The sequence below is a fragment of the Dendropsophus ebraccatus genome, chromosome 2, assembly GCF_027789765.1.
Source record: "Dendropsophus ebraccatus isolate aDenEbr1 chromosome 2, aDenEbr1.pat, whole genome shotgun sequence".
NCBI lineage: Eukaryota > Metazoa > Chordata > Amphibia > Anura > Hylidae > Dendropsophus > Dendropsophus ebraccatus.
In genome coordinates, this window is record NC_091455.1 from 172936207 (window position 1) to 172959778 (window position 23572).

The following is a 23572-nucleotide window of genomic DNA, read 5'->3' on the forward strand; positions in this document are numbered from 1 at the left end:
TTTTGAGCCACACACCTGGAAGCTGAATAACTATTTTTATTGTCCCTAAAAGTTATGTTTTCCATTTAAATCTAATATCAAAATCCATTAATTCCATTTTTACTTAAAATGCCATCAAACACAACTGTTTCTAGCAATTCACCATACTACTTTTATCAGTCTTATACAATAAGAAGTGAGTTATATTGGAGTTGTTCCCTAACAGCACAGTGAAAGGCTGGCAGAAGCCTAAATATGGTTTGCATTTGTTGTTCCATTTACTTTATTAAACCCATTACAGGCATTTACACTGTGGTCCTAAGTGGTATCGCATCTGATCATATACACAGCTGAGCCCTGGGTTGTGTGCCAAGCTCTGCAGGTGATGTCTCAGAGCCGCAGCCACAGTGGGGGAATCCCTATAGATCAGACTTCAAAACTTCTAATTACTCTGGTCAATCCTAAGTAGCACGGACATCAAAGACACGCCAAGGGCCTCATGCGGCATAAGGGCTACTATTTCACTTTATATAGTGCACAATACATAGAGCATATATCCTGGCTGTTCAGCATCCGAAAAAAGCCATGTACGTAGTATAGACATTGCTATTTTGTCTGCACTTGAATAAAAGTTCAGTAGATGAAGTTTGGTTCCAGCCGGGTTCTTATTGCTATGACTATTCCAATAATATAATAACCATGGAGACTTCCAATAATCAGACATCCCTAGGATTGGCATTGTGCTATATTATAAGATGTTCTAGAACTTTTTTAGCACTAAAGATTTCATACCAACACTGCTCTGGGCCTAGGACTATGAGCTCCTGTAATGTTTCTACAAGAACACCCTTAGGCTAGGTTAACACAATGTAAAAATTACAGTAATCTTTGATAATAACGGCTGTCACTGCATAAATAACATTATTTTTAAATAACGGACATTTTTTACGCAATGACGGCCGTTGTTATGAAAGACAAACATCATTTTAGATAGTGTGAACCTAGCCATATATTGATTAGAAATACATTTAGCTAAATAATTTGATTCTTTTGGTTTAATGTAAACCTCAAATACTTCACCTAAATTCAGATTATTCATTTCAAATTAAAACTCACCTAATAGATGTGACCCAGTAGAGTGGGTCTGTAGCTGCTCACTCCTCACATAGGGGTGCTAGTACATTAAAGGCATTGCCTTTAATGGGGTACATTGGGTTTCTGATTGGTGTGTGTTGTATCACTGGATTTTAACTGGAGAAAAAATTGTGGTATATATGTTATTTGAATGGACTGTGCCTTAAAGGCCTCCAGCAGATCCTCTGAAACAGTTGTGAACCTACCATAAGTTATGTCATTATTGCCTTCAAACAGTCAACAACAAACCCAGTTAAGGGTGCCTGTCAGGTTCCCATTGGGTTACCAGTATGTTTGACAACATGAATAGCAATAAAGACTGTGCTAATGTTATCCATTCAAAATAGCTGAAACTCCCAATGGAAAGCTTGATGTAAAAAACATCCAGGCTGAAATTCATTTGACAACCTAAGGGTAGCCAACCATTGCATATACAGTACGTATTGTGTCAAAATATTCCCAAATCCTTTTTTTTTCTCTAAGTAATCCAATCACACACTAATTTTTAAGATGTAATTTATATATTTATGGGGTGTGTGTGTATAAATGGTAAGGAAAGACATCTGAAGAGAGCCTGAATATATTAGCATAGCCATTGAACTGTCCTTATAGCATCTGTGTCATGATGACTTGGCTACTATAGTGTAGGACAGTGATGGTGAACCTTTGGCCCTCCAGCTGTTGCAAAATTACAATTCCAATCATACCTGGGCAGCCAAAGCCATATCATTGGCTGCCCAAGCATGATGGGAATGGTAGTTTTGCAACATCTGGAGTGCAGAAGGTCCGCCATCACTGGTGTAGGACATTATGAGCAGTGTATTAGCCATAGTGTAGTGATTTCCGAAGTGACGTTAGCTAACAGTACTAAACTTAGAAACCTACAATGTAGCTCGGAAGAGTATACTATGATTCATACGTTAGTTGTCTGTAGCGTTCATTGAAGCGTTGCCTGTTCCCATTCATACACCCAATAGTTTTCCTCTTCCAAGCCTAGAAGATGCACTCGGTTCTCCAAACAGTTGGACAGCCTCTTTATGTGCGGCCAGGGAGTTTGTTAGTAAGCTTATTCAGAATTGTGTTCCTATCTTATAATTACATTCTCCAGTAACACATGCCAAAACCACATTAATTAGGGGAGGACTTCGAGGGCGCATACAGTATAAGCTGGGACCAGATGTTCATTTTTCTCTGCCCCAACTGTTTTTAATTCTTGCTGAGTGTTTGATGGAGGGGCGGCTCGGAGATTGTTTAAACATTTGCCAGAACGCCATTAACATCCCGTGACTGGAGGTGGAAAATGTCCTGCTTTGTTTTCTGAAAACTATACCATGTTTTTTCCTGCTTATGCCACAAGCTAGACAAGGGATAGATTACACCGCCATCAGCTTTATGGCTCGGGGGTAGAGGTTTAAATATTAAAAACTAACCTTCATGCAAGTTTCAGCTACAAGGTATGGAATTATAATTTCACCCCAATTAGATAGCATTAATTGTAGACCCCTGTTATTATAATTATAGTATTAAACTTAAAAGGAAGTTTCCAGAGAGGTAAAAAAAAAAACTAAAGGATCCCAAGCTACCTTAAAAAAAAAAAAAAAACTCACTTGCCTAGCCCCCTGCTGCTATGCCTCCTCCTGGTTCCCTGGTGAAATGCCAACACATAGGAAGTGCCCACTGGTTGCCGTGACGACCTGCCTCAAAGGGTGATTTCTTGCATGTTGCAACATCCCTGGGAAGTCATGAGTAGCAGGAACCCAGGCACCAGTGGTATCATCGGGTTATCGGGTGGTTGAGTATCTGTGATTTTTTTTTTATTTTGAAGCCAGTCTGAATGCTTAAAAATATTAAAAATAATCTTTCCATAAAGTAATAACATGAGACTATTGAAATCGTATGTATAGCATCTGTCAGGAGAGTTGTTCAGAAGTCTTGTCCATATGCCATATGGGCATCATATATGGGTATTCCTGAGACCCTTCTCTATGTGCCAGAGCAAAAGAGCTGCAGTAAGAGTGGCCCCCATTCTGGCAGGCCTGAACTGGTTAGGCCTAGACTGCTGTTCATTCCACAATGACAATGTGTGGCTATATGCGACATGGGAGGTAACAGGTGACTGATCAGATTCGTTGGTGGAGGCAGTGTGATGCTCTGGCTGATGTCCTGTTGGCAAATGTTGGATCCTGGCATTTATGTAGATTTTACTTGGAAACATACAGGCTGCCTCATCATTTCTGTCAGCTAAATATCACCCCTTTATAGCAACTGTGTCAGTGGTCTCTTTCAGCAAATGATTATGTCCAAGCACATACAGTAGCATAAATTGTTCAGAAATGCTTTGAAGAACATTGCAAAGAGGTCAAGGAATTGATTAGGCTCCATATTTTCCATGCCACACTGTCAAGTCCAATCCATGGAGGCCCCACCTAACAACTTACAGGACTTAAAGGGCAATTCCAATGAAAAATCTTTCTTTTGAATCAACTGGTGTCAAAAAGTGTCATAGATTTGTCATTTACTTCTATTTAAAAAAAAATCTCAAGTCTTCCCATACCTATCAGCTGCTGTATGTCCTACATATCAGTACAGCAGCTGATAGGTACTGGAAGACTGGAGATAATTTGTAAATGACAAATCTATGACACTTTCTGACACCAGTTGATTTGAAAGAAAAACATTTTTGCTGGAGTTGCCCTTTAAAGGGAACATGTCTTCTCTTTCATGCTTCCTGAACATTAAAGTGGTTGTCCAGGATAGGGGACAAGTAAGAGTTTGCGAGGGGTTCGACTTCTGTACCCCTTGCCGAGTATAGTGCTTGGCTCTTTCTGGCAGCTCCATAGGAATAAATAGAACACTGTGCCATACCCCATAACAGAGGAGCCGGCGGCCGATGCGGAGATTGGCGGTAGGTACAGTGGTCAGACAGGGCCGGTTCCAGGATTTTGTGGGCCCTTGGTCGAGAGAGCCTTTGTGGGCCCCTTTGAATAGCAATTTACATGGCATGGTTATTAGAAGGTCTCTAGCTCTCGATTCTGTGTAGGGGATCAGCTGTGTTATATACGTATTATCCCCTCCTGTATGAGTGTGTATATATCTATCTCTCGGGCACACATATATACACACTCATACAAGGGGAGGATAATAAGTATATAATACACTGCTGATCACTTTTTTTTACCTCGGGGCACACCTACCAAATAAAGTTTGACAAAATAACGAGAAAAAAAAAAATGTAATTCGGTAACTCACAGGTGACGTCTTCTTTAATCTGAGGCGATCACTCTTTGTTTCCTCTTCATCTTGCCTGGACCACCATGATGATTCCTTCAAGCTACAACTCTTCTCTTCAGAACCTGTCAGACAAACATCTTAGGCTCGGCACATTTCCAGCAATTTCCTTCCCTTTTCCCACCCATAGGCTTCCATACAGTGATAATTTTGCTACTTGGTGTCATGTGCAGTAAAGTAAGGAGGTATGTGGGCCCCGTATGTAAGATCCCGTGCTGTGCCCCCCATATAGTAATAATGTCCTCATGCTGTGCCCTCCATATAGTAAAAATGCCCTCTACCCCCATAGTAATAGCCCATATTAATGTCCCCTGCCCTGCCCCTATAGTAATACCCTCTGCCCCCATAGTAATGTCCCCTGCCCCTATAGTAATGCCCCCTGCTCTGCCCCCATAGTAATGTCCCCTGCTTTTCCCCACAGTAATGCCCCCATAGTAGATGCCCCCTCCTCTGCCCCATAGTACTGTAGATGCCCCCTGCTCTGCCCGCATAGTAGATGCCCCCTGCTCTGCCCCCATAGCAGATGCCCCTTCCTATGCCCCATAGTAGATGCCCCCTGCTCTGTCCCATAGTACTGCCCTCTGCTCTTACTGTCCCCATAGTAATGCCCCCCATAGTAGATGCCCCCTGCTCTGCCCCCATAGTAGATGCCCCCTGCTCTGCCCCCATAGTAGATTCCCCCTGCTGCCCCATAGTACATGCCCCCTGCTCTGCCCCCATAGTACATGCCCCTTCCTCTGCCCCATAGTACATGCCCCCTGCTCTGCCCCCATAGTACATGCCCCTTCCTCTGCCCCAAAGTAGATGCCCCCTGCTCAGCCCCAACACAAAGCAAAACAAAAAAATCATAATCACCTAATCCAGGGGATGTGTCCTCTTCTCCCTGGCTTCTCCCTTCTGTGCGCCGCGGGGACGGATCCTCTAGCAGGCGTGATGATGCAATCGCTATGCGCCTGCTGGGGAGATCCCATCAATCCAGCGCTGCAGAGAGAGGCCGAGGCCAGGACGTCATGGAGGCGGAGAGTGACATCCCGTCCCGTCGCATCCGCCCAGCACTCGCGTCCCGCCCCCCTCACTGCCTCCCGGATGTCAGCGGTGTTGACAGTGAGTCCGGGGGATGCAGCGGGCGGCATTGCTGGTGGTGACCTGTGGCTATTGCTCGGGCAAGTGCCGGGGGGCCCCTTGAGCAGCTGTGGGCCCCGGCACTTGCCCGAGTACGCCGGGTGCTGACGCCGGCCCTGTGGTCAGACCCCCCTCAATCTCTTACTTATCCCCTATCCTGTGGATAGGCGACAAGTTAGTTTTGCCTGGACAACCTTTTTAAGTGATCGGGTAGTCACTGGTAGCTTTTTTCTAGCCTTGCCAACCTTGGCTGGGCAGGCAGAAGTCACCAATCATCACCCCAATGACTTGTGGTTTAGGCAGCATGGTGACAGGTTACCTTTAAAGTAGGGATAGGGGACTTACAGTCTATTTACCGCATTACCCAACTCTTCTTTGTCAATGAATTTATATATGTTACCTTTATAATCATGGTTATAGGTGAATGTACAGTATATTTTTCAGCAGAGTACATTGTGACATATTACGTGCCCAGTTTTTAATCTTCTATATAGATAGTTTTCAACATTACCTATTTCTGCCAGGAGATAAAGAGTAACTTTCCTTTTTTTTCTATTTTATTGCCCAATTAAATTAACAGATTTATATACAACATAAATTAGAAACAAAGTAATGATAATTATCTGGAAAGAACCTTCCAAATAAAGGAGGAGACCATTATCCTGTAATATGGGCAAATGTAAACTATTCATCAACCATCTGACCTTGTGTTCCTTCATTACAATCTCTGCAAATTACCCGACATTCAATGGTTTCTGCAGGTAGAAAAGAATAAATCTGACAATAATGAATAAATCCAATTTACTCATTCATTATGCGTCATGCTATTTACTACTTGTATTATATATATACATATTTTATCTGTCTCTTTTCTCCAGATAGGCAGCTAGTCATATACTTCATATTTATATAGGACACCACCTTTGTACATTTCCTCAGCTATTTATAGGCAATATATTCATAACAATGTATAGATTGTAAATTAGATTGCCTGGAGCACACCGGTTTATAGTCTATAAAGAGGGGCGTACAGGGTGGTTAGAACACCGAGGTTTGTTTAGGGGAAGTTCAAGTGGATGTTTTCTCCCTTGCAAAAAATTCCCTGCCAGATCCACAGCTGATGTGTGCTACATGTGGATTTTGATAGGACCTTTTTGCTCACTTCCCCTGCTGTTCCAAAGGGGTCCCCACCCAGCTGCTAACTTTTTCCTGGTGTTCTGTTTTAATGTAGTTTTTAAAGCCAAATCAAGGATTGGATAATGGGAATTATGATGGAAGAACATCTGGCTTCCACTTTTGGCTTTGGCTGAAAAAACTGTATCAGTATGTATGGTATTTGCAAAAAAGGGGTCTGTGGAGCCTCAGTTGCGAGCCTCAAAACACGGGAATAGCCAGATATCCCTCCAGGGAAGGAAACAAGTTGCCAAGGAGTGCCTCCCAGTGGGGAGATCACCAAACCACCCTGATACGTAGCCCCTTAAGTCCCACTTAGTTGTGAGTATTGGAACATAAACAGGTAAATACCAGGGTGGCCCCTTTTACATCAAAGTCTAATTCTGTTACGAGTATTGTGACATGACAAGGGGTTACCAAGTACCGAGTACTCCAATTGATTTTTTTGTCGCTGGTCTCCCTGAGCTCAGCGATTGCTGTGTTTTGTTGGTCTATTTTTCATTGCCCCTGTTAGCTAGAATCCTACTCCACACTGACGAGGGGCAACTACCCCGAAACGATCGTCTGTGGATGGATGCCTGCCTTGGTAAACCCTTGTCATGACGCAATACTCGCCACAGAGTTAGACTTTGACATAAAAGGGACCACCCTGGTGTTTCCCTGTTTATGTTCCAATACTCGCAACCAAGTGGGACTTAAGGGGCTACGTATCAGGGTGGTTTGGTGTACTCCCCACTGGGAGGCACCCCCTTGGCAATAGGCTTCCCTCCCCTGGAGGAATATCTGGCTATTCCCGTGTTTTGAGACTCGTAACTGAGACTCCACGGACCCTTCTTTTGCATATTTAAATTTATAGGAGGCAATGCATCAGTGGAGACTCTTCAGTGAGTACTCCAATTGATTTTTTTTGTCGCTGGTCTCCCTGAGTTCAGCGATTGCTGTGTTTTGTTGGTCTATTTTTCATTGCCCCTGTTAGCCAGATTCCTATTCCACACTGACGAGGGGCAACTACCCCGAAACAATCGTCTGTGGATGGATGCCTGCCTTGGTAAACCCTTGTCATGACGCAATACTCGCCACAGAGTTAGACTTTGACATAAAAGGGACCACCCTGGTGTTTCCCTGTTTATGTTCCAATACTCGCAATAGAGTGGGACTTAAGGGGCTACGTATCAGGGTGGTTTGGTGTACTCCCCACTGGGTGGCACCCCCTTGGCAATAGGCTTCCCTCCCCTGTAGGAATATTTGGCTATTCCCGTGTTTTGAGACTCGTAACTGAGACTCCACAGACCCTTCTTTTGCATATTTAAATTTATAGGGGGCAATGCATCAGTGGAGACTCTTCAGTGAGTACTCCAATTGATTTTTTTGTCGCTGGTCTCCCTGAGTTCAGCGATTGCTGTGTTTTGAAGGGGTTACCAAGGAAAGGCATCCATCTACAACAGCTGTTTAAGGGTATTTGCCCCTCGTCAGTGTGGAGTAGGATTCTGGCTAACGGGGGCAATGAAAAGTAGACCAACAAAACACAGCAATCACTGAGCTCAGGGAGATGAGGCCTCCTTATGGTGGAGTACGATTCCGTCCTATAGACTCAATGATAATCACTGTTGAATTCCACCGTTCGCCCAAAAAATTGACATGTAAATTCTTTGGGCGAACGGCGAATTTTGCCGGCGAATATCATTGGGTCTATGAGACAAATAGAACTTCAAGCAGAGGCTGTTCGCTGGAATCCGCTTCACATCTCGGCGTAGTGTGAACATACCCTCATATCAGATTTTGAAGGGACAAAGGGATTTCCACATAAGTATTGTTTACCTCTGTATGTATAGGTCGCTGCTGCTGTTGGACTTGACAGCATTATCATGTATATTTCCAGTTTTTGGTGCTGATCACCCTTATTGGATGAAAAGAGAATTGTGTTGAATCCTCTCCTGTTCACTCCTGATGAATGGCAGAAATGGCCATTAAGTAGCAAACATGAACAGTAATGGAGCGATCGCCTTGATATCTACTGGTCAGGTCTATGAACAGCTTAGCTCTATAAGGCAGCAATGCTACCCAGTGTCTGTATGCTATTACTATACTCTGTGGTCTGTTCACAGGACACGGGCTGCTACCTGTAGACAGCAACAAGAATGTGATTTCCCTGCAGCTGCTCTATTACCAGAATTATTTCAGAGAGGTAATAACAATTTGTTAGGGGATTGGTCTCCATGATGTAGGAATCAAAAGAGCAACAAAATGAAGCATTTCTTTCTTTTCTACTGCAATCTGCTATTCTCTACAGTTGAATGCAACCTATTGTTCCCCGAGGAGAAGCCGACTGCAGTTTTCTTCATTGGAATTACTGCCGTAAGGTGGAAAAATGTAATTCCCTTAATCACTACTTTATCTTACAAATACCTCCATAAAGGTTTACACATGTGCGGATGGTATCAGAAGCTATTCATAGAGATGGACTTTGTTAGCCGTTTTCTGATATGAGGTATAGGGCTCCTTTAGCAAGGTACAAGGCATGGAGAATTGCACAGTGTCATGTGGAGTTAGATTGTAAGGTGAAAAGAACTAGCAATGAGCGAATTTGCAGTAAGTTTGGGTTCACAAAATTTGACTCCCAGTGGCTGGAGAAGATGGATGCATCTTCCAGTAATGAAACAAGATGCACAACACACATTGTGAGAATCACACTCAGCTGGAGTGGTTGGGCATAACCAGGCAGTGGCTTATCTCTAGGAGAACAAAGGGGTCATGTAATGAACTTCTATCATGCCTGATCCCTGTCTAGGATCGGGAAGCCCCCATACACTTTATACTGACAGCCAGATCTGTGAGGGGACCTTTAAAGTTTTTCAACAACTGTAGAGCCATTGGTTTAAGATCACTGTAGGGTATAATGCAAGAAAGGGGTATTCTGCTGTCCCGCTGCAGCCAGTGATTGGCTGAACAGGCTTGTCACCCTCGGACTACTCTGTCTAAGAAGTAGAGGTGGGCTCACCTCGGCTGGGACCCAAAGATGCCATAAGAGAACATCAGGAAGAGTAGGGAACAGTAAGAATACGCTGTTTATGTTCTCCCCATGGGCAGCAATATATCGAAACTTATTTTTGAGAGAAATACCCCTTTAAATTTACCATCATAATGTATGGCTTTACTTTTTGCCTGACTGTTCCCATAGCAGTCCCACGCACTGAATTTTGTAGAGTCTCAGCTCTCAGATCCCCTTTGATTACAGCACAGTAGTAAAAGCAGCCCCCCGCCCCCCACCCCCCATTGCATTGCTCCCCTTCCGACAGCTTGATTAATAAGCTTAAAACGCAAATTGAAATGAAAAGAGAAATGAGCTCCAGGTGCCTGGACACCTTATGCTGCGCACAGAGCCCGAGCCTGGCCAGCCTTACAATGCCATTCATTCCCACACCTGAGGGACTGAACTGTGCGACCGTAATTGCTGTAACTCTTATTAATGTTCTGACATAATTCCCATTAATTCCAGGGGGCTAGTAAATGCATTAGGACTTGTCAACATATTATTTGACACGGTTTATGATCTGTAGAATTATGCTCCTAAGGATTGGGCAGCTCTGACTTTAGGCATTGGGATGTTGAGCTCTGCTCCCTACTTTACAGAGCCTTTTCTTACTAATCAGATGCCCAGGAGGTGGAATTTGTGCCTTTATCAGTAGGTAGCAGTCTCTTCATAGTTAGACGCTGTCACCATTTGTACAGTTAGTCAACTCTCCAAACTAAAGTTATGTTCACACATGGCATTTAATCAAATAGGCTCAGGGCTATATACAAAGCTCAATCCCTGCCCGTTACAAGTGCCGATCTAGGAGATTGGATCTTGTTTACTAAGCCTATTAAACACCTTGGTTATCAGACAGTAAGGGCTGCACGAGTGATCACTGGATCAAGGAGTGACGATTTTTTGGCAGGTTAAAACCAAGTGATCAGCCGACAAACAAATGTGCGCGTTTCTGAGCTGATCGCTGATCCCAATACACCGGCCAACTATCAGCCTGTTCAGCCGATAATCACCCTGTGTAATAGGGCTGAGACCCAAAACTGTCCTGTGTGAGTGACTGTGGGTGATGATTGGGACAATCAGTGAGACAAACTCTATACCTACTGGGCGAAATATAACTACAGGGGGAAAACTAGGCCTACTGGAGGCATCTTTACCTCCTGGGGGCAACTTTATACTTACTGGGTGGAGCAACTTTACCGACTGGGGAACACTCTCGGATAAGTACACCAGATGCCACAGGCTGGATCTTTTGCATCCAGCATCCCATCCATTGCCTCATAGTTTGAAATGGATATATAAAAAAAAACATGGGTGGGCACCATAATCATATATAGAGCATGGAGGTAGCCTACGATTTCAGAGTGCATTATTTGTGTACCATAGTACAATTTCAGAGTGCATTATTTGTGTACCATAGTACATGGGCATCATATGGCATTATTATATTGGCTCTGAATGGTAATATCTTATGATTATGGTATTTTTTTATGTTTTAGGATTAGTTTTTCTGCTTATTTATTGTATTTTTGCTGAATCTGTTTCCCAGTTTATTGTCCATCATATATCCCAACAGTGTCATTTTCTTTCCTTATGTTTTACGTAAATAGATATGAAGGTCCCATCATAATGATATATGTTGTCTGATGTTTCTCATCCCTAGTTCACATGAGCCAGAGGTTTCATTCATTTTTTCTCTTATTCCACAGGCAGTGAATATGATGAGGAAGAAGTAGACTATGAAGACTCGGACAGTGATGAGTCCTGGACCACAGAGAGTGCCATTAGCTCTGAAGCAATTCTGAGTTCCATGTGTATGAATGGAGGGGATGAGAAGCCATTTGCCTGTCCAGTTCCTGGATGTAAAAAAAGATATAAGGTAGGAATAACATATAGACCAAACATAATGTGACTTTTTTTTTACCTTTTGTGGTATAGCTCTGAGGAGACTACTTACAGGAGACTGCTGTCATTCAAAGCATCAATCCTTTAGATCTTTCCAGGAGTTCAATACGAGCTCCTTACAGAGTAGCATATGTCCCTTAACTAGCCTCCTGTCTGCATATGGAAAGTTCCAACAGCTGTCAAAATGACCAGGGGCATAACAATTAACCATGGGGCCCCATGCTGCCATTACCACCAACTACATCCAGTCACTTCTGGAAATGGAACGATTACGGTTATTGTCGACTTTTCTGTCGGTAGTCTGCGTTCCATTGCTTCTTCTCTCCTTCATTATCCTGACTGCTCTATTGGCAGTAAAACAGTGATCACTGAAGCCTTTATACCGGTAGAGGTGAACCTCACCAGATGCTTAGTTTAGTTGTTACTAATACTTACGACCTTGGTCTACGGGCCAGGTTGTTTTCCGTCAGCAATAGGAGGCCTGCTGCTCTTGGTATGACATGGAAAACCTTGCTAATACTTCTACTGCACATTGTTTAGAACACTGTTATCCAGAGACCCTATCTATTCAATATCGGATAGCTTCTGCTAAAAGGCATTAATATGACAGATTTAATATTTTGCAGGTAGAAAAAAATTTCTGCGTTGTATGCTAAATGTAGAGGACTCTTAAGATAAATCTCTTATCCCCAATCTACTAGATTAGAACTAGAGGAGACTTCTATTTTATGCTTTTATCAATATTAAGCATTCTTAAAGGAGAAGTCCGGTTAAAATTTTTATTAAAGTATTGTATTGCCCCCCAAAAGTTATACAAATTACCAATATACACTTATTACGGGAAATGCTTATAACATGCTTTTTTCCCTGCAGGCTTCACTTCCTGTATAAAATGGTGATGTCACGACCCGACTCCCAGAGCTGTGCGGGCTGTGGCTGCTGGAGAGGATGATGGCAGAGGGACACTGAGGGACACAGGGCACTGGAGGGACACTGAGCATCCCTCTGCCATCATCCTCTCCAGCAGCCACAGCCCGCACAGCTCTGGGAGTCGGGTCGTGACATCACCATTTTATCCAGGAAGTGAAGCCTTGATGCAGTAGTAAGTGCAGGGAAAAAAGCATTTTATGTGCATTTCCCGTCATAAGTGTGTATTGGGGATTTGTATAACTTTTGGGGGCAATACAACAATTCAATACTTCAGATTAGCTATATATATATATATATATATATATATATATATATATATATGTGTATATATATATATATATACATACAAGGCTATATGATTAAATACACAGTGAAACAGAGCTGGAAGTACAAAGCACCAAACATTATGTAGTGGCCATTCTTGGTTACTGCAACTCAGTAATACAGCTTGTATTGAAGTGACTGAGAGTTGAGCTGCAGTAACCCAGAATGGCCACTATACAATGTATTCAGTCAGTATCCTCCTCCACTCCAAGGCGGGTAAAACAGGCGCAGGTCCAAGGGGTAATAGTGATACAAAATATCATAAAATTTATTAAAAGAATTATGCCAGCGACACAACGCGTTTCGAGACCGGTCCGGTCTCTTTATCAAGTGTCTCCCCTGTGGGGACTAGTCGGGAGTGGCTGCGGTTCGTTCACATGCTGTCAGTAAGAGTTCTGCCTTACATCAGCACAACCTACTCAGGTGAGAGTTCTATGTGCTTACTTTCACCACTTCAGCCCTGTCTGAATTACGCTATGGAGCGCTGTCTTATATTTTGTTTGGCACTATACAATGTATGGCACTGTCAGCTTCCTGCTCTGTTTCAATGTATTTGTCAGCGTTGCAGCTCTGGTAACCCATCTGATTGGCGGGTGTCATGGCTGTCGATCTAGTAATGTCTAGTAATGTCAAATATCCCACCCCCTTCTGCAAACTCAATGACATCCTGCTTTCCTTTCCTCACTCAAGCCGTGTTCACACTGTGCACTGCTGCTTTCTATACACGCCCTAATCCTTTATTTGACAATATATGTTGCTACTATTAGCTACTTTCCCAATTGCCTTTGTCACGTTTTATGCCTAGAGGTAAATTGACTTTTTTTAAAATATTAAGTATTGAAAAAGCAAGACTGTAAGAGTGCATGTGAGGTGTAATAAACATGGTGTCCCAGCCCCTGATCCAGCAGCAGAGGTGCGCCCGGGGCTGTCACCGCTGTGTGTATGAACGGCTTTCTTGACTGTCTCAATAACACTTGTGTCTCACATGATGTTTATTCCTGTCCCTTTAAGCCTCGAACAGTGTGAACATATTTATGGCGCAGCCAGATACAATAAATTAGTGTTAGTTGCTGGGTTGCCAACCGTCCGTAAATTCCAGGAGAGTCCGTAAAAATAGGGCATTATTTTCCGGTGCCCATTACCAAAAACTAGATGCACCATCACCATTTATATCATGATATTAAAATATAGACTCCATGGGGCATCCCTGGCTCAGCATGGCACGCCATAACGTACGAAGATGGTGTTCTTTTTTTGGACACAATCCTCGGATTTCTAATTTTTTTTCTATCTGTTCCTTCTAGTTTAGACATTCAAAGAATCAGAAAATCCCAGATGCCCATTGCACAGACATATCCTATTCTTCCCAAGAATGCAGCGTTTATGAGTAAAGTGGTGATGGTGGGAGGGCATATTGTAAAACGACAATGTCTTAAGTCAGGAAGCAAACTAGCCATTGCCATTGTAACAGAGGTCCCTTTTCCCAGGGGGCATCCCTATACTGCAGCAAGTGTTTCTTTAGAAGAGAGAATCTAGAGGTATAGGGGTTGTAATTTGCTACATCCTGTCTGTTCTCTGTGTGACTGCCAGCCCTCCTTTTATTGCCCAAATAAGCGCACTGTTCCTGCCTGCTTTTCCTATCACACCACCTTCATCTCGAATGCACAAGGACTGTCTCAAGGATATCTTGCACACCATTAAGTCAGAAGGGAATGAAATTAATGAGCCACGGGGAAGCTGACAAACATGGAGCAAGCGGCAAATAAAAAGTAATGATACAGAGACTTGAATAAATATTAGCTGGGGTTTTTTTTTGCTTTTTTTCCCAAGGCTTTTGTATGAAGTAGCTTGTCAAATACGGAAGAATTTATTCTCTTTTATTATAGAGCTCTCCCTTTTTCGGTGGGTCAGGCCTCCCCTGTAATGTCTTCAGCCACCTGGCTGTTCCTGCACCGTACAAGAAGGCTGCGTCTCCTTCTCACCACCACCTAGATACGCTGAATGTTACTTCTCAGCCAACAGGGGGCGTTTCAGACCTTCTGCAGACAGGACTGAGGAGCCAGTTCAGTCTTTTGTGGCACCAGTGCTAAACATAGTTAACGTAGACCAAGACTGAGTACTATATAATGTTTCTATTTTGTGACATGGACATAACTATAGCTGTAGTAGCTTCTATTTGGCCTAATGACTGGGACATTGTCCCTTTTCAAGAGGAAAAATCTGCCATTTACCATACTACAGCAAAACCTCCCGAGGATGACCGTTCCAAAAGAAGATAGCAACTATATAAAATATTGTGGGAAGCCTGTCACAGATATTAGAGAAATTTCATGTATATCAGATTTATTGGATGGCAATATGGCACCACTACCCATTTCTTGATGTGGCCTCCTGACAAATGATGTTGGAAAATAGAAGGATTGTGCGTGTTGGAATTCAACGGCCTGATCTTTTTGTTCTTAGGGAGATAAGCCTCTAATAGAGGAGTCTGGCAGCAGCTTACTCACATCTTAGTGAATCCGGACATGGAAAAGGGAGCAGGGCGTAATTTAAGACCAGTGTATGAGTACGCCAGTCTTCATAAATCCCCTCCTTAGTGTGTGTATGGTGGGATTGGGACAGATGATTTAAACTTCCCTCCAACTGCTATTATGTATTTGTCCCTGGGAACACTTAAAAGTCTTTATTTGTGAAGGTCTGAGTTTTCAACCTTGCGCTTCTCTCCCCACTGTGTGTATTTGGGAGCGAGAGGGTCGTATACACTCGTATTATAAGCACTGAGTTCTAAACTCGAAAACTAGAAAATCAACCAATCACAAATTTTGATATGTCTTCATGACATGACTTTAAAGCTCAATTTAAAAATGTTGTATTATAAAACTTTGACCATTTAAGCCTAAAGTAACTTTAATTCAAATGATCCTTGGGACTGTTAAATAGTATGAAAAGGAACCTTTATTTTAACATGAAGTTAAGAGAATCATAAGCCATGGCATATCCTATCAGTATACAAAACCAGTGTTAGGCTATGTTCACACAAAGTAAGAGACCACATGCCAGAAGAATGGTTGGCAGGGCCAGGAGCCATTGGATCCCAGCCCTGTCGAATACAGCGCCACATTTAACTGTATGTACAGTTAAAGGGCCAGCGTCAGCACTTAGTGGCACTCGCACAAGCAATGCATCCGGAATTCCTGATGCCCCCATGGGTCAGAAAATCTGTGCGGATTTCCTGATAAGAAATCCATATAGATTCTCCTGAAGTGTGAATGTGGCCTTACTCTTTTTTATTCTTAGTTGTTCACAATCCATTGTCAATATAGACCTTAAATAATTTTCATGTTATTATAGGACTGAGAAGTCATTACAGAATATAGTCATTTGGGGCAGAGGTCCTATAAGACACAGTACTTATGCCATATTAGTATTGGATTTATTGAACACTTTCTAGCTGACTTTGAACTTTGCCAAAAGGAAGTTTTCTGTTTACCCATAAGGCGGGATCTTTTAGAAGGTTATGCTGTGCAAATGCTGTTCTTGGCACACCCTTCCTTTGGCATTGAATGGTTTTCCCGGTTTTCTCTGGTGTGTCTGCCGGCTGTGATGTTACACTGCTCTGAGAATCCCACCTTAGGCTAGCATGCATCTAGAGTTACAACCATCCCAACATTGAGCCTTGACAATCAACACATATTACCTCTGCCCTTGACCTACCCTGTGACTGTTTGCAGATCTTTTATACGAGTTTCATAACTACTTGTGTTGTCATAGTAGTTTTACCCTGTACCTACATGCATTTATGCTGCAGTAAATCCAGTTTGCACTGTTTTATGTGTTTATTTTCTGTAAACTTTGCATGATTTGCTTATCACTTTATTGCTTTGTTAGCACGTATATATATATATATATATATATATATATATTTATATATAATATATCAATATCACTGTCAGGCTTATAGTTTCACAGATTAGTAAACTACGTAGTATTAGTTACTAGTACTGTTCAGAAGTAAAATTTGCAAAAAGGCCAAGGTTAAATGGGTTTTCAGGGGCTTATTTTATTTGTCATTGGGAGTCTGACACCCGGCTCCCCTGCTAATAATGTAATTCAGAAAGGAGTTGCAGTAACCCAGTATGGCCACTATACAATGTACAGGGCTGTTTACTTCAGTCTGTAGCATCACACAAATCTGCACTGCAAAATCTGCAGTGGATTGAGGCCATATTAAAACGTTCAGTTAAGTTGTCCATGATTGCGGATCTGTAATCAGGAATCAACTTACTGTCCAATGATTTCTATTGGGCTATTCACACATTCCGTGCTTTCATGAATTAGCCAATAGAAATCTATGTGATTCATGTTTTTGCGGACATGTGACATCTATGAAAAACACAGATCTAATTTAAGCAAATTAGTTAAAAATAGCAGAGGTAATTTTGGACACTCAGCGTGTGAGTGGGGCCAAAGTATGTGTGAAAATACCCTTAGAGCCCATGTAAATCTGGACATTTTTTCACAGGACGAAACTAAAACTGGAATATACCGTCATACTAGTAGTGGCTGGTTCTTAGAATAGAAAACCCGTCAGCATTACTGTTTGCTTAGTAAATCTGTTGGTAGTAGCGGGTAGCGGGTTATTGACATGGGTCAATAATGACGGGTTTGTCATGTTTTTGGACAAATTATGTCACATGTCTTTAGCGAATCAGCAATCAGTGTCAGTACACTAAAAATGGACAGAAACTGACAATTTTCTGCCAGGAACACCTTGATAAATCAGCCCCATTAGTCTCCACAACTGAGCACAAACAAATCTTATGTAGTTTCCCTTCTGTATGTCAACATTGTCCTGCAAATCTACCAATTGTATGTCAACTTAGGGTACAGATTAAAGGGGAGTATTGGTGCATTTGCACAGAGAGATTTATCTGACAGATCTATGAAGCCAAAGCTAGGAGCAGACTATAAAGAGAGAACAGGTCATAAAGGAAAGACTCAGATTTCTCCTCCTTTCAAATCCTGATTATGGCTGGGTTCACACTACGTATATTTCAGTCAGTATTGCAACCAAAACCAGGAGTGGATTGAAAACACAGAAAGGATCTGTTCACACAATGTTGAAATTGAGTGGATGGCCGCCATTTATTGGCAAATATTTGCTGTTATTTTAAAACAACAGCTGTTATATTGAAATAATGGCCGTTATTTACTGTTATATGGCGGCCATCCACTCAATTTCAACATTGTGTGAACAGAGCTTTTCTGTGTTTTTAATCCACTCCTGGTTTTGGTTGCAATATGAGGACCACAATACTGACTGAAATATATGTAGTGTGAACCCAGCCTTAGGCTTAAAAAAATCTGTCAGATAAATCTGTGTGTGTAAACGTACCCTTAGGCCATGTTCACATGGTGTAAGAGACCGGCCGTTCCTTGACCTGGCCAGGTCACGGAATGGCCGGTCTCTGAAAAGATCATCCCGGCTGGTACTGCAGTACCGGCCGGATGATCTTTCGACCCACAGAGTTCTGAGTTCCCACAGCACACAATAGAGCAAGCGGTCGGAGCTGCTCGCTCTATTGTGTGCACTGACAGGGTTTTTTGTGGCCGCTATTCACTGAATTGCGGCCTCAGAAAACTGACATGTCAGTTTCTCACTGCGCCGCATGGGATCCCGGCCGGAGCGTATACACTCCAGTCGGGATTCCCTCAGGCTGCAGCACTACGTAAGTGCTGCGGAAATCAATGCCCGTGATTTACGCGGCACTTATGTAGTGTAAACATAGCCTTAGATCAGCCATGATCAGACTACACATTGTAGTCTGTAACCATAGAGACACACTGCTCTGCATAGGGGCTATAGACACAATAGAATATTTTTAATCAACCCTGTTAAAAACAGCTGCCCAGCTTGTTCTTATTTTAAAAGCATTAGGGCTGATTCAAATCAGCTGGTGTCAGGAAGTTATATAGATTTACCTGTACTTATCAGATTCTGTATGCCCTGGATAACAGGAAATGTTTTCTATGGTAGTGCTTCTTAATTCCAGTCCTCGGGCCTCACCAACAGGTCTTGTTTTGAGGATTTCCCATACAAAGAACAGCTGTTAGAATACCTGATGCACTGAGTATAATTATATCACCTGTGAAATACTAAGGAAATCCTCAAAACATGACCTGTTGGTGAGGCCAGAGGACTGGCATTGAGAAGCACTGTTCTATGGGGACTTGCTACTGCTTTGCACAGTTCCTGACATGGACAAAGGTGGAAGTACTGGAAGACTTGAGATTTTTTTTTTGATAGAAGTAATTTACAAATCTCTGGCACTTGCCAAAAATTTTTTTGTGAACAACTCCTTTAACTGTTTAGGCAAGGGCTGCACGGACATCGCTAACAATGTCCGTGCAGCCCTTGCTAAACGATTATCGGGCCACGTAATAGGCCCAGTAAAGTGCCGATCTAGCAGTTCCACAATTCAGGAGTATGATCATTGATATATTGGACTACTATGCAATGTGTATTATGATAAATTACCCTATGGACACCTAGCTTGACCAACTCATCATTTATCCAGTCTCTTCACTATGAATGCATCTGCCACATCACTTCCCTAGTAAATCATATTTGTGTTTCTCAAAAATAAATAAAGTCATGTGAATTCATAATTTGTCGCCTCCAGTGTAGTTACCCAGGGCAGTAAAACCATTTTACAAGATTGGCACTGTTCTATGCCTCATACCTTCAGACCTTGGCAGGCTTCATCGATACACACAACAAAATGTTGACATTAGCAGAGTGGAAAAAGAAGTAGCAAGTCCCCAGTAATTATAGAAGCAGAATTTATTTCTAGGTTACTCATTCAGATCCGGCTTCGACCTTACTTTGCTTACCCCCTGCCTGCTGCTTGTATGCTATGTGCGTTTTATTAGGCCTGAACTAAATCTTGTCCTCAGTCATAATTCATTTTCACCCCTTTCCTGCAGGTGTGGCTTAGATGGCGGACACAGCCACACAAAGACTCACTCTTACTCTTTAAAACCAAGTTTCCAGACATTTTTAGCTCAATTTAGTCGGTTTTTATGGCACCGTCATGTATTGGGAGTTGTGTGTATCTTTTAGTGTTTTAAATGCAAAAGTCAGAGAACAACATGATGCATTGTTGCTTCACAGGTAACCATTGGTCAGCAAATCAGACTATATAGTATACGTACATGAGACCAGTCATTCCATTGGCTCTCAGTCTTGGCTGTACTCACTCATTTAAAGGGAAACTATCAGCAGGTTTGTAGCGTCTAACCTGCTGATATGTACCTATAGCGCACAGGGCATGGAGGATGAAGGTGATTTTCTTACCTTGACCTTCATAACCGTTTTCAGAATATTTGTAGGTTATTTCATATGCTAATTGGGCATTTTGGTGCACTAGGGGTGGGGCTACCACTCTTAGTGTACAGATCCACACCAGCCCGTCCCTCCTTATGAATATTGGGATGGTGCTCTGCTCTACTAACATTCCTTAGGATGGATGGGCCGGCCATGGTGGATCGGTACACTGAGGGCAATAGGCCCTCCCCCAGTGCACCAAGGCACATACACACATGATTTTTGGTCAGTATAGGATTCCATTTTCTTCCCATGTTTCACCCTGACTAAATCTGACAACCCTTGCCAATAGCGAACCTCCCCTTTGTGTTTTCCTCATTTCCTTATAATAGGGATGATATAAATAATGTCATATGTTGTTATTTTTCATGCTGTATACAAAAATGTCATACTGTATATATCTTAGATACAAGATATTCATTTAACTTAATGGTTACTAGGTTAATTACATCAAGGTCCAAATGACCCGCTCTCATATTGTCAGGACTATTCACAGTCAACCAATATAAAGTTTTATTGGGACAGCACAGGGGCTCAGTGGTTAGTAAGGCTGAGTTCACACTACGTTTTTACAATCCGTTTTTTAAAATGGATGAAAAACGGATGGAAAAAAACAGATGCATGTGTGTACATCCGTTTTGATCCGTTTTTCTATTATTAAAAAAAAAAGGATCCGTTTTGATTTGTTTTTTTTTACGACACAAAAACGTAGTCAACCTTTTTTGTCCTTTAAAAAAAAACACATGCATCCGTTTTTTTCCATCCGTTTTTCATCCATTTAAAAAAAAAAAAAAAAAAAAAAAAAACAGATGAAAAAAATGGATTGCAAAAACGTAGTGTGAACCCAAGATAGTGGTTGTAAGAGCTCCATTAGCTTCTAATGAAACTGGTCCTGGTGTATCTGCCTATGGCCTATGGCTGTACCCATGTTTTCCGAGTAGCCTAAGAGCTGCATCCAACTACTCCACCCATCCGTTCTGATGGACTCCAGCATGCTCAAGTTGCGCTCTCTCTAGTTGGAAATAAATATTCTGCATGCATAGACACATTAAAGCGAATGTACCATCAGGTACATCAGTGTTTGTTTGTTTTTTTACCTTAATCGCGCCAGCGTGGGGATACCGGTGGCACGGTCGTCTTTTTTGAAACGCTGCCCGGTTCCTGCGCTCTGCGCTGGTCTGTTCTTGGGCACCGGCCCGCCCCGGAGTACTGGGGGGCAGGCCAGTGTGACGAAATTAGAATCAATGGAGCTGCGTCACCAAGGGAAGGGGATATCGCTCAGGAAAAGACCGGCGCCGGGCACAGGACCATGCCACCGGCATCCCTGTCCTGGCACCAATAGATTATGGTAAAAGAAAAAAGCGATGTACCTGATGGTACATTCGCTTTAAAAAGTTTCCATACCTATTGCTTCCTGCTATAGCCTCTGCCCAGGGCCGGCCTTTGGGGTGTGCGACCTGTGCACTTGCACAGGGCGCCTCACTCCCGGCCAGCTAGGGGGCGCTCTGGCAGACAGAGAGCTGCACTGCACATCTATGGACGTTAGATGTGCTGCCTGTCTGCTGGAGCGCCCTTCCAGCTGGCCGCCCGCCCTCTTTCATGCCTGGTGGGCTTGCTGAGGGCCCCTGCTGGATTGAGGAGGCTCCAGCAGCTGCCAGACATAGGGAAGAGACCGTGACCGTTATGTGTGTGTCTGCATGTACTGTGTGTGTCTGTGTGTATTTGTGGGTAGCTGTGTGGGGGGCTGGGGTGGTAGTTTGGGGAGCTGAGGGTGGTAGTTGTTTGGGGGCTGGGGGTGGTGATTGTGTGTATGGCTGTAGGGGTTGGTTGTTGTGTATATGGCTGGAGGGGGTAGATGTGTGAATGGCGGAGAGGTAGTTGCATTTATGGCTGGGGGGCAGAGTAGTTGTGTGTATGGCTGAGGGGTAAGGTAGTTGTGTGTTCGGCGTGGGTAGTTGTGTGCATGGCAGGGGGGTCGGGTGATGGGTGTTGTCTGGAGGGCAGGAAGCTTTATGTTACTTTAAAGGTGTCGGGGGGGGGGGGGGGGGGGGGGGCGCCGAAAGAAAGGTTTCGCACAGGGCGCCATTTACCCTAAGGCCGGCCCTGCCTCTGCCCTTGAATATCGAGTGTAGAAGTCTTACCTTAGCATTACTTTCTTACCATTTCAGGTATGTCCACATTTCATACAGAAGTTTTACAGACTTTATGTTTTCTACTGTGTCCTTGCCTTCATGGCGGAGGCCACGAGTGATAAGAGCAGCCATATAACCGTCTTCAGCGCTGTCTGCAGTTGCGCAGACTTAACAAGCCGAGGGTATTTATGATGTGCAGAGTTTACTGCTCATCAAGTCCCATTAACAGAACGTTTGGTTCCTTTTATATAAGTGCAAGATGATTTTTATTTGTTTGTTTCATGTTGTAAAGATGCCCCTGTTCACACATCGTGTGTTATAGGACGTGCATCGCGGAAGCCCCGACTAAGGGGTTAATGCAGCAGTACGTGTCACATCTGAGCAAAAATTCATCTAGAGAAGGCAATAAAAAAAGCCAAATGGGCAATAAACGTTTGATTGCTGGCAGAAGAGGACGCTTACTACTGCCAATGGTTAATAGTACAAAGAAGGCTTCTTATGACAATGCAGCCCTGTTTACTTGTAACTATTGCGCAGTCTGTATTCTTGTATAAAGAGCTATATATAGAAAAGTGGAAACAGTATATACCGTATATTCATAGTTTACATCTGTAAAGAGGAAGGAATATATAGAATATGAAGGCTGTAAAATCACCAGTCCAGTAGACATTAGATTGAGGTTTCTAGAAAATAACATATAAAATTATAGTTTGTGTAAGGTCTTTTATTGAGAATTTCATTGCCCATCAAAATGTCATTAAAAATGTTACTGTACAACAAGACTTGGATTTAATTACTTTATTTGCATTTTAGTTACAATAATGTCATTTCCTTAGTATTCTGATATACATTGGAATATCCCAATACTTAGTAGGTGGTCAATGCATCCTACACATTATATGACATTGTTATCTTCATACAGTAGAAGTCTTTTAAACTGGTGCCCAATTGTTATTTTAGTCTTCAGTTGTCTTGAATGGCAGCAATCATGGTTGTGAAGTAGCAGAGATTTCCACAGCTTTCTGAATGGGTCTGGCAGTAATCTATGCAGAATAACCCTAGTCACACGTAGGAAACTGATTTTCATTCATATAAATTTCTGATCTTCATTGAGAAAAGAGAAAAATTAAAAAAAAAATATACTCTCAGGCAGCTCTAATGTCCCGAAAA

The 23572-nt window shown here is 42.7% G+C and overlaps 1 protein-coding gene across 1 annotated transcript in view; it reads left to right on the forward strand.

Moving 5' to 3' along the window:
* Window positions 1-23572, forward strand: part of JAZF1 (JAZF zinc finger 1) — a 215839-nt gene that overhangs the window by 186470 nt on the left and 5797 nt on the right. Inside the window, exon 4 of the mRNA XM_069958740.1 lies at window positions 11434-11603. Coding sequence (XP_069814841.1) covers window positions 11434-11603 — 170 coding nt within the window. The remainder of the gene's footprint in view (window positions 1-11433; window positions 11604-23572) is intronic.